At 41.0% G+C, this 17,895-nt stretch overlaps 1 protein-coding gene across 2 annotated transcripts in view; it reads left to right on the top strand.

Annotated features, from left to right (window-relative positions):
- Positions 1 to 17,895, top strand: part of MAPKAP1 (MAPK associated protein 1) — a 167,007-nt gene that overhangs the window by 20,964 nt on the left and 128,148 nt on the right. For both annotated transcript variants that reach the window (XM_030535228.1, XM_030535227.1), the window contains exons 3-4: positions 2,971 to 3,060; positions 17,593 to 17,741. In XM_030535228.1, coding sequence (XP_030391088.1) covers positions 2,971 to 3,060; positions 17,593 to 17,741 — 239 coding nt within the window. The remainder of the gene's footprint in view (positions 1 to 2,970; positions 3,061 to 17,592; positions 17,742 to 17,895) is intronic.

The following is a 17,895-nucleotide window of genomic DNA, read 5'->3' as shown; positions in this document are numbered from 1 at the left end:
TACTTAGAGTAGGTCCTGTAAGAACAAATATATAGAACAAAGTGATTGAATCCCTATTTTAAGTGTGAAACATAGTCTTAACTAAGGAACTGCAACCAGCTCTTCCATCTTATTGAGCCATAAGATTATTTTTGTTAGCTACACAAGTTCAGATCTGTTAGTTTGAATATTTATTCTTTCTAATAAAGGACAATAGGTTTTGTGTGTTCCTTGTAGCATAGTTGAGAAACTTTACATTGGAATAGAGTAGGTTATATAGTTGTTTATTCCAGCGGATAGTGGCAAATGTTTGAGTATATGATCTCCTGTTTACTTTCTATGGTTTTAATATCCACTAAGAAGTTTTTAAAAGAATTCCCACTTGAGTTGTCATTTACTTCTTTTGGTTTGGATAGAGTTGAATTTTTTTTCCCCAAAAAGCTGCTTAGTTATATAGCCGTAGTAACTTATTCATGTACTGCTGATGTCTGACAAGCACTGGAACAAATTTACTGCAGCAGTGGAGAGTCAACATGTTGTAGGTCCTACAGAATAGTGGCTATTGAGCACTCATACCTATCAGGTTACATTTTAAAGTAGGTTTAATATAAGGCCTAAAACTTTGAAAAGTTGAAAAACGTTGAAAGTCGTCTCAGGGTGCAAGGTTGTAAAATGAAGTAATACACCCTGCTAGGGCTTGCCAGACCATGGGGCCAGGCATTGTCGGGAGCATAGGGGCTCGTCAGCCTAGTATTTCTCCCTTCCATAGCAGATAGGGAGAGCACAGATACTTTGTTTCCCATCTCTTCTTCCACCAAAAAAAATGTTTATTGCCAGCCCAGAGATTATTAGCCAGAGCAAAGCGGGAGAGCATGCTACACGTAGTAAAGGGCTGTAGCAAATTACTTCTCTCCAAAACTCAGGGCTAGCGGCAAAGGCTCATTTAGCCCTTAATATTTAATGGAAACAGAACTACATATGGTCAGTGAAATTTTTGACACTGAATGCTTGCAAATACGTTTATGAGAATGAACCTTGAATAATTCAGACTTCTAATAGATACTGATGATTCCATGTAATTTGGAGTGGCTGTAGTACAATCACGTGATGAATGATAATTTAGAACCAGCTGATAGAGGAATTGCATTGAGATGGAATAATTGCACATATCTCCATTTGTTCTTTTAAGATAAAATTAACCCTTGCCGACACAAAACCAAATTACTAAGGCTTTGTGAGAGGAATACTACAAGGATTAGGGAAGACGGAATTCATACACTGCAGTTCATGGGCGCACTGCAGGTCTTAAGAGAATGGCACAAAACCCTCTTTAATACATAACCACCCTGCCCTCTCTCCACAGAGGGGCATGTCAGGGCTTAAAGTGATGCATTTGCCCTTAGAAGGGCCCCAGGCACTTGGACGAATAGCTTCCCTTATGTAAGAAATTGACCTGTTATTAATTACAACAATATTAAAAGACATGCTGCGTTTCCTGGTTTCCCCATTTCTTCCCTTTCCCATTGGTTTCAGGGAAACCAGAAGATAATTTAAAAAACTGAAAAAGCTATTCCAAATATAGCTATATTTACCAGAGAGATTTTATATTTCTCTTTGGGGGAGAGGAGGTTTAGAGGGATTGATGCTAATGCAGCCCAAATAAAAAATTGATTTTGAACTATAGATAGAATAATAAATTAGAAGAAAACAGCTTCAGTTTTTAAAACTAAACTCTCACAATGGAAGAGCATCTTGCTTCATGTTTACAGTTACAAGCAGAGATGTTTCCTGTACTTTTTCACACTTAGTCAATTACTTTTTTAGATATTATGGGTAAAATATCAACCTTTTTAATCAATGTTTTGGCTAAGAGTTCTGATACTTGGTAAAATGTTTGTCTGCTGAGCCAACATTTGCATGCAGTTCTAAGTATAAAGAAGGGATAGAATGTATCTATCAGTGTATTTTTTTTATTGGTGACAGTGTACAGGAATTGTCAGAGTAATTTAGTATTTTAAAATCTCCTTTAAGAGGCCATTTTAGTTAATAAATGATCACAATACATCAAAATTGTTAATATAGCCCGCAAATTGTGTTTTCTCAAATGACCAAAATTTTTACTTCTACTTGCCCATCTAGTTTGCTTTCTTACTGGTAATGGTGAGTGTACTGCAGTGATTATTTCTGGTGGTTGGTTTCTCGGGGTAGCTTCTACCAGATTATTTAGTTGATAGTTTGTCTCCTGAGATAAATCTGGTGTTAACAATAAGTGAATTTCAGGAAAGAGGCGATCCAGAAGTCTGAGTTCCTTGAGATTTTAACCGTTTGAGCCTTATTTTCAAGCCCTATTTTGGAGATGGAATCAAAATATGTAAAGAAATATTATATTCATTTTAAGATTTGACTAATGTTGTGAGGATACAAATCATTTATTTTACTACCTATAAACTGTTTCAGCACACTGAAGAAAAAGCTATGCTAATTTATATAGCTTTGACATTTTATAATTTTCATGATTTTTAGATAAAGGATTTTATATTTAAAACTTTAATAGTCTAGTCTGAGTTCATTTATCTTTAATTTTTGAAACGGGTAGAGTAATTCATAACAGTAATTTTATTCCTGTAATGTAATATTCACTTGAGTTCATTTGTGCATTAAAATTCCTTTAAGACCGTTATTAATGATTTATATAATGAAATGTCATATTAATCACAGAAGTTTTCACATTTTATTATTCTCTTCCATGTTAATACTATCTTTATGATCTCTATTAATGTTTTATATCCTCTAATTTCAATTATAAATCAAGAACACTTTCATGTTTTTGTTGGTATTTGCTTTTCAGGGGTGCCACCTTTAAAATTTTATGACTTTTCCTCCTACATATGCGGTATAAAACATCTTTATTCATATAAAGGTAGTTAATTATGTCTTTGTTTATAGTAAACTTCCATTGACAAACTTATAGTAATAATATTTCTTTTCAAGCTCAGAGACTAGAACGACTACGAAAAGAGAGACAAAATCAAATAAAATGCAAAAACGTTCAGTGGAAAGAGAGAAATGCTTCTTGTTCAGGTAAAAAAAAACAAACCCATCTATTTTCTTTATATTTTTAATTGTTGATTCTACTTAATATTCATTTACAGAATTTTCAGTTTATAAACTTCACTTAAAAACTTCCAAAATACAGAGCAAATATCGTGAAGGATTCTGACCGTCTCCTATTCTGACTTGTTTTCCCCATAGTTTTCAACCACCACATGCCCACTCCTATTGATTTACATTGACTAAAAGAAAAATCAAGAAATTGATTCAAAGCTACTGTAGTTGATTGAAGTTTGAATAAATTAGGGTTTTTAAAGGAATATTTCAAAATAAATATTGTTAACACAGTGCTTGCAGATCTTGGCAGTTTGTAACATCACTATTTCTCTTATGTCTACACATAAAATTTAGGTCAACCGATCTAATTTGCTCAGTGATGTGAAAAATTCACACCTGTGAGAGATGTAGTTAAGCCAACCTAAGCCCTGGTATAGACTCAGCTAAGTCGACAGAAGAATTCTCCCATCAACCTAGCTACTCCCTCCCGAGTGGATTTACTACAGAGATGTAAAATCCCCTTCCAGTGATGAAGCAAGTGTCTACACTACAGGAGCATAGCTGCAGCGTGACAGCTGTGTCGCACTTGTACTTGTAGAGGAGACATACCCTGAGGCTCCTCTTAGCTTAATGAATAAGCATCAAAGACAGTGAAATTGTGTTCTGCAATTTTTTGCATGGGAGGAGGTGTTTAACAAAACAAATAACTGACAAGCCTTGACACTCTCCTTGCAACTGATCAAAGCTGATTAGAGTATCTACCTTCCAAATGGAGGACCACTCTTTTCAAACAAGTGATAGGATGCATGACCTATTTCGAGTGGCCTTGGATGTTATGGATGAATGTGTGTGGGATGAAACTTTTTTTTAAAGGTTATATTTACAAATTTTAAAAAGTTGTTGTCTCAGTCAGTTTTCTAGGTAAGGAGGAAAGCTTAAGGGGGAAAAAAGCATAAGAGAAGTATTATGAAACTATTACTTTTGTCTTCATGGGTTTTTAAGCTTTTGGGGCTTCCAAACTCACTCTGCCCTCACTTCTTCAAAGCATTAATGTTATTGAAAGGTGGCTCTTGCTTTTAATGTAGCTCTGCTTAAGCATATGAACACAGGAAGCTATAGAATGAAGTGAAACTTGGAATGCCATTTGAGGTTTTTATCTTTTCTTGGAACCAGTAGTTATAACTAATATTTTCCCTGTAAATACCTGTTACTTCCTCTTGTAATTTATAATATACTGTTTCTTATTGCTATACTGTGGTGCTTAAATGATAACATATGGAATTTAAAACATTTCTTGCCAATTATTTTCTAGCATAAACTGATGTTTATTTCTGTTGCATTTGACACAAACTCTCAAAGTCTCTTGTATGGTCTGTCGTGCCTGCTTCTTTCAAAATTTGTATATATCTTAATATGATCTCTATGTAATCTGTGTGCCTAGGTCCCTGTATTTTTCTGGCTGCCCTTTGTAGGGCCTTCTCCAGTTCTATAATATTTTTTTCATAAGAGAGTGAACAGAGCTGCCCACAGGATTCCAGACAGGGTTGCACTAATCCCCTATACAGAGTTACAGCATATGTTTGATACCTCTGTTAATGCATCCTAAAATGTTTTTTTTCCCTTTTTACCCTGTTAAGCATTATATTGAAGGTTTTAAAGTTTAATCTTCCATAACCTCCAATCCTTTCTGCTCAGTGTTTTGTAGCTTTTGACCAATGATCCTCTCTTCTTGTTTCTTGTCCCTAACCATATTGCTTGATATTTCTGTGCATTGAAATGGACAATGGATTCCTATGCTCCTGCTTTATTCTAGCTAGTTCTGTTATCTCGTTCCTGGACCACAGATCTAAGACATTGGGGGGGGGGGGGGCTCTCTGCTCCATGCAGCCTTGGAGGTGGACCAAATCTATCAGTTATTAGCAGGAGAGGTGTGGCTCCTCCCCTAAGAAAGTTCTCCAATTTTTTTTTTTTTTGAGTCTTCATATGCAGTCAGGGAGTCCCAGTCTTCCCTGCTGCAGAGCAAAAAACAAAACACAAAAAAACAAAACATCTCTGAGCTTTGGCTTTATCAGCACAGGGGTTTCCCTTTCTCTCCGCAGTCTCCTTTAGAAGACATTCTAAAAGGCACAAAATGAAATCTGTTTCCCTCAAGTGGCATAAAGCTGCGGTGTGCGACATGGAAGATACTCCTCAGTGCTGGGTTCCCCTGCTCTCTTTCAGAGCACAGCATGAGAGAGAAATACAGAAAAGTCCAGGCCATAGACATGCTGATTCCTCTGGGCCTGAACATCCACACAGGGAATTCTTCCTCATTAGGAGAAGAAGGCCGGAGTTAGAGACTCAGTAGTCAAATATGTATTTAAAAAACAAAACAAAACCCTCCCACAGAGGATAGTCTCTTTCAGGCAAGAGTGTACTGAGCATAGTAAACTACGAATATGAAGTCTGCAGATGCCCTAGACATGCTATAGCTATATATCCCTTCTCATGCGTCCTGGGAAGGTGGTGTGGTTCGGTAAGGGATTCTGGCCACACTTCAAAGACTGGGAAAGCATCAGATTGTCATCTCCAGCGCCTGGGTTATTCCGAAGAGGAAATGTCCGCACTTTTAGCTTCCAGAAAGAAATCTGCTAACTCAGTCTGTCTATTTAGGGGCCTGCTTGAGTTTTACCTTTTGGTTCTAGGAGAAAGGCCTCACTACTACATCTACCTCACTACCATGGGTTCGTGAATATTTTCAAGATTGACTCGGACTGAGCCTGGCATTTCAGGCAGTCAGAGATCAAGTTGCTGCTTTGTCTAGCATCCTTAGGGAAGTAGTGAATTTGTTCCTACCCCAATGTCCAACACTTTTTGAGAACAGCATTTCTTCTACACCCTCCTGAAGCACACAGTGTTCTTTCCTGAGACCTTAACCTGGTTCCCAGGGCCATTACAGACCTTCCATTTGAACCACTCCTGAGGGTGTCTCATTTTCTAACCTTTACAGTGGTCTTGTTGATAGCAGTCAGTTCAGCCCTCAGAGTGTGAGTTGGGAGTTTGTTCCCCTGTAACCCGAGTACTGTACCTTTGTCAGGGTTCCCTCCCCACTCTGAACTCTAGGGTACAGATGTGGGGACCTGCATGAAAGACCCTCTAAGCTTATTTCTACTATCTTAGGTTAAACTCCCCAAGGCACAAATCCTTCCTTGTACCTTGGATTAGGTAACACTGCCACCACCAAGTGATTTTAAACAAACATTTAGGAAGGGCCACTTGGAGCCCTACTTTCCCCAAATATCCCCCCAAACCCCTACACTGCTTTTCCTAGGCAGGCTTGAGAATAATCCCCCAAGCCCCTACACCCCCTTTCCTGGGGAGGCTTGAGACTGTATCCTCACCAATTGGTACAGGTGAACACAGATCCAAACTCTTGGATCTTAAAACAATGAAAAGTCAATCAGGTTCTTAAAAGAATAATTTTAATTAAAGAAAAAAGGTGAAAGAAGTGCCTCTGTAAGATTAGAGTGGAAGATAATCTCACAGGCAATCAGTTTCAAAGCACAGAGGGTTACAAAAAGAAAACCAGGAATACCCTCCCTCTCAGAACAGAGAAAATTCACAAACCAAAATAAAAGTAAATCTGACACATTTCCTTGCTAAATATTTACCAACTCTATAGGAGTTGGATTGTTCGCTTCTTTGATCTCGCACCGGCCAAAGCGCCCCCCCGCCCCAATTTGAAAGTATCTTGTCCCCTTATTGGTCATTTTGGTCAGGTACCAGCCAGGTTACTTGAGCTTCTTAACCCTTTACAGGTAAGAGGATTTGGTGCCTCTGGCCAGGAGGGATTTTATAGTACTGTATACAGGAAGGTTGTTACCCTTCCCTTTATATTTATGACAACCTTCCATAAAGATAAAGCGGTACTCAGAATCAACGCTGCCTTCAGGCTCTGTTGAGCACAGAAAATTGTCCTTCCATCCTCCTGGCCAGCTCCTTGCATCCCAGAGAGAAACTGTGGCATATTTTGGATGCTCACAGAGCTCTCAAAGTATATATTCACCACACAGCTCAGTTCAGAAAGACAAATATTGTGTTAGTGTTTCATCATCTGGTGTCAAAGGGAAAGTAGACTTCAAAATCTTCAGTTTCCATATGGCTAAAACTTTTTATCTCAGAAGCATACAAGCCTAAAAGCCTAACTCCATCCTCCAAAATCAGAACTGGCTCCCTGCGAGTGGTGGCAGTTTCATGGGCAGAAAGATCATACGCCTCAAACAAGGAAATCTGTAAAGCAGCCACTGGGTCATCTGCTCATATTTGCTCATGTTTTCTCCCATGTTCCTCAAGCTGGCCATCTAGTCATGATTTGAGGTAGCCTTTGGTAGATGGATGCTCCTTGCTGTAGGAGGAGTTGGCCAAGGGGCATCTACATAGAACACATCACAGGACATTGGCAATACCAGGAGGGATGAGCTGGAGTGCCGATGAGAAGCATAGTGGGGAAAGTAACTGAAATACTTTTCGTATGGATTGTATTTTCTAAATGGACAGCCTACCCTAAATTCTCAGTTACTGAGGGACAATCTTCACTCATTGCTAAATTTGCTTTCCACAACCAACTCTCTGTATAACTTTTCATGACTGTTGTACCCGAATACTTGGATGCTCATATCTAAACTGTATTCTTAAATTTATCCACCTAAATTTGGGTTATTACTCATTATGCACTATATGTATCTTATGACTTTTAAAACAAACTTTGTATTTGTGGTGTGGCAAATTGCCGGCACTGTTACGATGGGTCCTGCGCTTTCTCCTCTTGTAGGGGTTCAGGGCACCGTTTCTCATCCCTGAACTGGGGTATCAACTGTCCCACTAGTGTCTCAGAAAAGGGGAGTGGAGAGGGAGGGACCTCTGCTCTGGGTCCCAGTCCAGGGGCCCTAGGGATAGCAGCGAACCACTTGAACTAGCGATTCCTTCCCCTGGACTACTTCCCTCTCCGGCCCTTCAGCTTGTGGGGCTTCCTGCCCTCTCTCCGCTTGGGCCAAGTTTCTCCCCACCCCTTGTGTCTGTAGAGTCCCTCTGCTCTGCACAAGCCGGGTTTCCCTTTACCTATGGTCTTGGTCTTCTGGCCCGCCACAGCACTTCTCCAAACTGCTCTCCTCCAAACTGTTCTTCGCTCCAACACTAAACCACTCTGCTTCAACTTCTTCAAACTGCTTTCCTCCAAACTGCACTCTTCTTCAACTCCTCCAACTGTCTGAAGCAGGGGGGTTTTATCAGGTGACTGGCTTCAGGTGCTCTAATTGGCTTAATTGGTTTAAGGTGCTCTAATTAATCTGTAGCAGCCTCTCTTCCCTCTGCGGGGAATAAGGCTCTCATCATCCTGGGGCTTACATGTCTCCCATCTATCACTCTCCTGTTGCCCTTTGGCCTTGCTATGTCACAGTGGATAATCTAAGCACTATACCCAGATATACGGACACTCTTTCCTTAACCTTAGCTTTAATAACATTTTTATATCCCAGTGACTGTTAGGAGAGGGGTACTCTCATTCACAGCTCTTCATAACTGTATAAAGTTCCCCGTGAGTGGACACTGCTAGGAAAATCCCAGTGTCATGGATCTGTGGACCTCATTACATATCATAATAGGAAAATTTATCTGTGCCTTACCTGAAAATTTCCTTCCTGAGAGTAATGAGGTCCACAAGTCCTACCTACCCTGAATGGGCTGATAATTTGAGACAACTATGGGATTATTAATTGACAGTCAACATTTGTTGTTCATTGAATTCCTTGCTCTGCCCGAGGATTGTTCTATTTAGTCGTAGTGTTTAATGTTCTTTTCTGATACAGAGTGGTTAGAAATTTCCTAGGCTATGGAAATGTCTCCGGTGGCAGTTTCTTAGAGGTGGAGCCACTGCTCCCCTGCCACTGCTTAACTGGTCTGATCTGCCTCCAAGGCTGCATGGATCTGTAGACCTCATTACTCCAAGAAAGGAAATGTTCAGGTAAGGCATGGGTTATTTCCTCTTTTTGCCTCTCTCTTATATTTAGTTCCCCATCCCCCTAATTTTGTCTTTGGCAGATTTCACCTTCCTGTATGTTGCTTATTTCATGTCACTGGTGTATGACAAGATCACATTGAACCTTGAGAGTGATTGAATAGTTCTCCACTAGCTACTTACCTTCTTTCAGAGATACTTTGACTCTTCACCTTAAATAGAACACCACATTTTGTCAACTTCTTGTGATACACGTCCCAACCCCAAAGCATATTTCAAGGTAAAGATTTAGATTCTGGTAGTGGAATGATGGTGTGCAACTCTTCCTCAACCATTCTCCCTTTGTCAGTAGCTCTTTGACATGTTTGGAGGTTAGAATCTGTTTTAAAAAGTAGATGTTATTTAGGTCTGTGCTGTATGTAGTTATGCCGCATTCACCTGGCTTATCCACATGTTGCTTCCTAGACTTTTGATTTCTACTGTATCTCATGGTTTTCAAATGATAGTTAATTTTCTTCCTGTTTTTCTCCTTCTCAGTTCTTTGCTTCTTCCCCAAAAAGTTTGTAGCTGTAACTGGCTTTTTCCAAAACAAAACAGAGGTTGCTTTTTTAAAAAATGCATCATTTCTAATTGTTTTGAATCCCTGAGGTTTGTCTATCAAGATAGAGCAAATCCCATATGTAGACATCCCTGACAATTCTGTTCTGGAGTGGGGTTACATTTTTTTAATGTACTGATAAGCCTGACTGACGATCTATTGCTGGTGCATGTGGAAAAAAGAGACTCTGTAAGTATGGTATACTCTGAAACCTCTCTTAAACGATCACTTAAGGGTCTGACATTGGCTTAGGCAGAGTTGCCTGTGAGCAGCTGGAATTCCCTCTCCACTCCAGAGTGTGGTAGGTAAATAGTCTAAACTTCCTTCCTTCTTTCATGGTGTTTAACCTTATAGGAAATGTAAATAACCGTAACAAACAAGAAAACAAAACCCATCAATCAATATAAACCACAGTCTAAGCTTTATCTTCAGTCTTAGATGTTTCTTGGAATTCCCACTAGGACCTCCTCTGCTCTGGTCCCTAGTTGTCTTGATATCAGACAGCCACTACCTTGGTTGGCAATAATGAGCTTTGCCTAGGGTGACCAGACAGCAAATGTGAAAAATCGAGATGAGGATGGGGGATAATAGGAGCCTATATAAGAAAGACCCAAAAATCAGGACTGTCTCTATAAAGTTGGGACATCTGGTCATCCTAGCTCTACCTGTCGGCATAAGTCAGCACAGTTCTAGAGCTTGAGTTTAGGATTGCTCAACTGAAAATCACTGTATTTACTAAACAGAATTCTCAGATCTGTCCACCCTTCTGTTAAAGGTGGAGAACTGTATTCCTTCACTTGGGGATTCTTTGGAGAACTCTGAAGGCGGGTGCAGTATGGAGGAAACAATTTCACTAGTTCTGTCTTTCTTTTCAGTTACTATTGACATTTATTTCAAATGTAAAGGGATCCTTATTTCATTTTTAGAGAGACTCTCAGAACAATGAGCAAAGGCAGGAAACAGAGAGACAGACAAATCAGTTGCCTTGGAATGTCATCTGAGTAATCTGAAGCACTGTTGATACTGTGAAGTAAAAAGTGCTAATTGGCTTGTCCAAATAGCAACACCTTCACTTTGCTGAATCATCATATTGGGTGGGTTACTCGTGTTGCCTTGAAATGGCTACTTTCATACTGGTCACAGATTTCTTGCTTTCCATTCAGTTGTGTTTTTAGATAAGTTCTTAAGTTTATTTGGTTACCTAGATTTTATAAGCACACAGAAAGAAGTGTTGGGGAGGTAATGGCTAGAGGAGTTCAGGAATGAGTTCAGGAATGAGTAGTAATGATAAACAAATATTTATACTCTAGTAGCATCCAAAAGCCCCGATCTAGAGTATGTTGTCATTGTGCAGGGCACTGTACTGACATGGATGGGACAGTTGCTGCCCCAGAGGATGTAACATACAAGCCAGTGACTGTGATGAAGAATTGGCACAATGTGTGTAGTTATCATTTGTTTTATTTTTTTAAATTACAGATAGTGATAGGGTGAGGCGGAATGACAGGAATGGGGAATTACATGTAAGAAAATGAGGGAAGAGGAAGTGTGGCAGTCGCAGCTGATCACTTGCTTGGCCAAGATCAGCAGGCAGGGTTTGCGGGCATCACAGCAGAGGTGAGTTTTAGGGAGGATCAGGTCAGAGTTGTACATATTGTATCAGGGAGATTTTTTCCATGCATAAGAGCTAGTGTGGGGAAAAGTACAAAACTGTTTAAAGGGAGGTTGACTAATGGTGTTGAAGGGAGGGACTGTTGGTGGGGACAAGGTGGAGATTGACGTTCTGTTGAGTTACTAGCATTCTGGAATTTGTTCCAGCCAGGGGTGGCTCTAGCTTGTTTGCTGCCTCAAGCATGGCAGTCAGGCAGCCTTTGGTGGCTTGCCGGTGGGAGGTGCCCGGTCCTGCGGCCTTGGCGTTCCCCCCTTGCGAATCCGCAGGACCAGCGGACCTCCCGCAGGCAAGCCGCTGAATCCGCAAGACTGGCGGACCTCCCGCAGGCACGCTGCCAAAGGCTGCCTGACTGCTGCCCTCGCAGGGACCGGCAGGGCGTCCCCTTTGGCTTGCCGCCCCAGGCATGCGCTTGGAGCGCTGGTGCCTGGAGCTGTCGCTGGTTCCAGCTGTGCCATTGACTCACTTCGGCTTTCGGTACCTCTGTCCCCTCACCATAAAATGGGACAATGATACCGTCCTGCCTCATCCATGTATTAAGGCTACATTAATGTCAGTAAAGCACTTTGTGATCTTCAAGTAGGACACCAGAGAAGTGACAAAGCATTATTATTTTGTAAAATAATTATACTTGCTGTCCTTATATAAAAAAAAGTGAATCTTCAGATCACTCTGTCGGACTTAGTGCTTTTCATCCATACATCTCAACGCATTTACAAGGTGGGTAAACATTAGTTTAATTTGTTATAAGAATACTGAGTTGAAAAAAGTCATTGATAAACTTTCCTTTCTTCATAAACTTTCAGATCCCTAGTTATCATGGAAACTATGCTAGTATGTGTTGGGAAGTTTTTGTTGCAGACAAATTTTTTGCTGCATATTTTGTGATCAAATAAATTGCATCCAGGAATTTAGTGGTTTGTTTTCAAATATGGGAACTACTGGGGGAGGGAGATTACTTTTCATAACTGAAATACTGTATTTCAGAAGAGTGTATGTGTGATGAAATACTTTGTGTATATGTATGTTTCTCTTTTTTAAAAAATTGGCTGTCGTTCCAATAGGCTTTGCCCACGTCCAGACTACCCCGCCGTATCGGCGGGTTAAAATCGATTGCTCGGGGATCGATATGTCGCGTATAATCTAGACGCGATATATCAATCCCCGAGCGTGCTTATATCGATTCCGGAACTCCATCAACCCCAACGGAGTTCCAGAATCGACACGGAGAGCTGCGGACATCGATCCCACGCCGTCTGGACGGGTGAGTAATTCGATCTTAGATATTCGACTTCAGCTACGTTATTCACGTAGCTGAAGTTGCGTATCTAAGATCGATTTTCCTCCCCTACTCTGGACGAGCCCTTTGTAATGAGACCCTTATGGATTTTGCCTATTAAAGTGAAGCTGGAAGTGGAGTTAGAATGCTGTACAAAACAACCTAAGAGGCTTCTTTATTTGTTGTTCAGATTAATTCATCAATAAGCTTTGATGACACTGAAAAATGTAACAAGCTATTCAGAAAAAGGGGAAAATATAGTAAAATTTACAATATATTGAGACAGTCATCTGAACATTTTGGGCTTATACAAAATAACACACGCAGCTAAAAATGCCATAAAAACAAAGAAAAATAACATATGCAGGCTAGTTAAAAAGCTTTAGGATGTGAAAATAGTGCAGCTAAACCTATCATTTATAAAAACAAACAAAAAAACACCTGTGGTTTTCCATCTAAAACTGAAGGCAGTTAAAATGGTGTTCCCTATCCTTTTCAATAGGTTTTCCCTGTCCCTTTTCACAACACTGTGGAATGTGCTGCTGTTCCAAACTCCTGAGTCACACATAGTTTTGACTAAAATTAAAACTATGCAAAATAGATGCCACAGAAATGAACAGAGAAGAACTCCAAAGATCATCTCGCTGCACTTCCAACAAAAGAAACAGTAAACAAGCACATCTCAAACATTTCCTAAGAAACAACACAAGCAAGTAAAACACCTGCTTTCTCAGTTGAACCAATGAAATCATTATACAGAACTCCAGGGGACAAAGTGTTTTCCAAAGGCCCAAAAAATACAGTTCACAGCACTACTCTAACATAGTGGCAAATAAGAATTTTTAAAAACTAAAACAAGCTGTTGTACAAACAGAATACATTATGAGGTTTAAGTTCCCATAATTAAAGACAAAATTTAATCACGCTCTTCTGGATTAATTTATATCTTGCTCTAACCTATTGGGTATCTTTTAATATCTACTCCCCTTGTCAACTGTTTGAACTTTCAGGTAATCTGATGGATAAAAATAAAACTGAGTTTGTGATTAGTTACAGTTTGACAGGTTTTAACTTCACAATTCAAAAAATGAACTGCCTCCCTGAAGCACTGACTTCCGAGTCCTGTTTAGTCTGCCTCAGTAACTCTTTGTTCTCTGTACGGACAGCATGTAAATCTTTGGGACTTGAGAGAATCCAAATGTATGAATAACGAGCAGATTGTAGACAGTTTAGGTGGATTGATACTGATTCTTGATTAGTGATTGATTGAGTTTGGGGTGGATTGCTCCAAGAGCAGATGTGGAGCAAACTTGTCCAGTTCAGTCACTTGTACTAGAGAATGAGACCCATTGATTCTAGTAGGCTAACTGCTACGGGCTCTGAGTTACATTCATCCATCCTGATTCTGTAGGGTCCTTGTAACATTAGGACCTTTCCTTTATTTAAAAAAACAAAATCAATTTTGGTTTAAACTTTTGCTGACAATCCTGCTACTGTACCAAACAGCATTGTAACAGGCTTTGTATGACCCACTAACTTGCACATTAACATCCTTATTACCCTTATTATCACAATACTGAACTTCCTTGTGACTGAGGATGCTTGTTGCTCAAGCATGGTGTTATCAGGCCTTATTTTTCCAGATGAGACCCAAGCAAAGCAGCTTACTTGAAGAGGGGAAGTACATGGGAACATAGGAATTGCCACACTGGATTAGATTCATGGTCCTTCTAGTCCTGTATCTTGTCACCAATAGTGCCAGTCCTAGATGCTTCAGGAAAGGTGCAAGGAACCCTGTAGTTAATCTTGATGGGATAACTTGCCCCAAGAGTGTTTCCTTTTAACCCCTAATAGTTAGAGATGGGATTAAGCCCAGAAGCAAAAAATTAATATCCCTTCCAAAACTCTTGTTTATTTTTTAATAATTACTGTTATAACTTCGAATAAATCTAAGTCTCTAGCCATTATCATCAAGCAGCCTCCAGCTCCAGATTGCAGCCAGCTCTGTATTAACCTATCTGGACGACAAATGGGGCAACTTTCAAATATTTGGGCAGCATCCTAGACAGTGCTAGAGGATGCTCAGTAGTTGTGGACACACTTGTATATACTGCCATGTTTCAGACCCTTCAGCACCTCTGTTGAAATGTGATGGGTTCGGTCACAGACTCTTGGGACTGTCACCTGATGTGCCAAGATTACCTTTGAGCCTGTTTTCCCTGCCATTTTGGGACTTCTAGAGCCCTGCCTTATTGAGTCAGACACGCTAGCCTGCTGCAACACAGACCCAGGGTCTGGGCCACATCCCCAAAGCTGCAGACTTTAAGTGAAAACATCTCTGCAGGTTACCTGACTCCAGTACCCAGATACCCAGCTCCCAATGGGATCCAAACCCCAAATAAATCTGTTTTATTCTGTATAAAGCTTATACAGCGTAAACTCATAAATTGTCCACCCTCGATAACACTGATATGCACATTTGTTTGCTCCCCAGATGTTAATCACTTACTCTGGGTTCATTAATAAACAAAAGTGATTTTATTAAGTATAAAAAGTAGGATTTAAGTGGTTTCAAGAAACAACAGACAAAGCAAGGCATCAAACAAAATAAAGCAAAAACACACAAGTCTAAGCCTAATACATTAAGAAACTGATTACAGATAATAACTCACCCCTAGAGGTGTTCCAATAAGCTTCTTTCACAGACTAGACACCTTCCTAGTCTGGGCCCAATCCTTTCCCCTGGTACAGTCCTTGTTAGTTCTAGCAGCCATCTTAGGTGTTAAGCAGGGTCTTTCCCATGACAGGCAGCCCCTTTTGTCCTGTTCCATCCCATCTTATAGCTTTGGCACAAGGTGGGAATCTTTTGTGTCTCTGGGTCCCCACCCCTCCTTCTAAATGGAAAAGTACCAGATTTAAGATGGACTTCAGCATCAGGTGACATGGTCACATATCCCTGTGAGACCTCATTCTTCATTGCCCATGGGCTGGTCCATGTGCACAGGAAGGTAAACAAACCCATTCAAAACCAGAAGTCCTAGTCAATGGGAGCCATCGAGATTCTAAGCCACCATTAATGGCCCACACTTTGCATAAGTACAATAGGACCTCAGAGTTATACTTCATATTTCTAGCTTCAGATACAAGAATGATACACCTCTACCCCGATATAATGCAGTCCTCTGGAGCCAAAAAATCTTACCACGCTATAGGTGAGACCGCATTATATCGAACTTGCTTTGGCCCCCCTGCTCCTTGTCCCCGACCGCCCCCTCCAGAGACTCCCGTCCCTAATCACCCCCAGGACCTCGCTGCCTACCCAACCCTCATGCTCCCTGTACCCTGACTGCCCCGACCCCTATCCACACTCACCGGCAGCAGCGGGAAGCAGAGCAGCCCGGCCCAAGCCCACTCCGCTCCGCCAGCTCCCAGCTGTGGCGCTCCGCTTCCTGCTGCCAGGTGAGTGCGGGGAGGCTGGGGAAAGGATGCCACCTGTACTCATTGCAGTCCCAGCCTGCTCCACTTTCCTTGCCCTGGCACCAGCCATGTTGCTGGGGGAGGGGTTGGGGAAAGGTCTCGCACTCACTGACAGTGGTGGAAGCGGAGCAGCCCAGCCCCAGTCCACTCCACTCCACTAGCTCCCAGCTGCGGCGCTCCACTTCCTGCCACAGGTGAGTACGGGGGGCATCCTTTCCCCAACCTCCTCGCACTTACCGGTGACGAGAAGTGGAGTGCCACGGCTGGGAGCTGATGCGCTGATCCACCAGAGCACTGCTTTACCAAGTTGTATGTGAACCTGGGTTATATCGGTTCATGTTATATCGGGGTAGAGGTGTATATGCATACAAATAGGAGGAATATATTCAATAGGTTATAACCTTGGTTATGATGACTTACACGAGACCTTTTGCAAAAAGCATATTCCAGTTGCATTATATTCACATTCATAAGCATATTTTCATAAAACATGTGGAGTGCAACGTCACAAATGTCATGACATTAAGCTTGCTATAAAGCTGCGAATCTATAGAACCCCAGTTATATCAGCTTCATTGTATGGAAGTGAAACATAGGTGCTGTGGAAGATTGAAGTACATTGGATCGATATTTTTGATTCTCATCATCTTGGTCAGTTGCTCCGTATCAAGAGCAGGACAAGATCTGAAACAGGGCTTTGGAGCTGTGCTCCGGCTCCGCTCCGGCTCCAGGCAAAAACCTGCAGCTCCACTGTCCCCGGAGCTGCTCTGTGCTCCAGCTCCAGGCTCCGCTCCAAAGCCCTGATCTGAAATGAGGATCTCTGAAACTGAACCCAGCAACCACCCTCCTTGAGCACTGGTATGGATGTTTTATTAGAATAGAATAAACGAATTCTGAAGCGTGTGGACCAAAGAATGCCACTACGTGGCTGTGACCTTAAGCAGCTGGCCAGAGAGAGTTTCGAGTGGTGCTCAATCTGCAAGGAGGACACATCCTTTTGGGATTTGTCATGGTAGTGATGATTATAACTCGGGGTATTCTTGATATCCATATTATTCTTAATTGTATTACAGTAGTGCTTAAAGATCCTAATCAAGATCGGCACTCCATTGCACTAGGCACAGTACAAACCTGTTGCATAGAGTTTACAGTCTATATAGAAAAGATGGATGAGGGATGGGAGGAGAAAAAGAAATGTCTAACTCCTTTTTAATCCCAATAAGCTCTTGTAGCAATGACATCTGCAGGTTAATTGTACGAAGAAGCTTTCAGCTTTGAATTTAGCACCTTTCAATTTCATTGTGTCCCCTTGTTCTTTTGTTATGAGACGGGGTAAATAGAAACTCCCAGTCTATCTTCTTTAGATTGTTCATTGTTTGTTTCATATAATTTTTATTATGTCCCCTCCAATTCATTTCTTCTCCAAGGTAAATGTATCCTTTAGGCACATGGTAATGCAAATGCTTTTATCTCTTTTTTTTGAATCGCAGCAGAAGAGCTAAGCTCGTTGTTTGAAAAAAAGAATTTCAGAGTAAAGTCTCCACATTCTGGGAAGCAGTCGTTACTGTCTGTGCGTCTTGAACAGTGCCCACTGCAGCTGAACAACCCTTTCAATGAGTACTCAAAATTTGATGGCAAGGTGAGTGACCCAAACATTTTCCTCTTAGATAGAGCTGGCTTCTGATCAAAGGTTGGGTTGCTCTGTCTGCTCTTGGAGCAATGCAATGTGTAGATATTTGGGCTTTAATTAAACATCACAATAGCCCTACAGTTCATTATTTTAAACTGGCTAT

The sequence above is a fragment of the Gopherus evgoodei genome, chromosome 16 (assembly GCF_007399415.2).
Source record: "Gopherus evgoodei ecotype Sinaloan lineage chromosome 16, rGopEvg1_v1.p, whole genome shotgun sequence".
Classification (NCBI taxonomy): domain Eukaryota; kingdom Metazoa; phylum Chordata; order Testudines; family Testudinidae; genus Gopherus; species Gopherus evgoodei.
The sequence above is the reverse complement of the archived record's forward strand: the minus strand, read 5'-3'. Positions and strand labels throughout refer to the sequence as shown.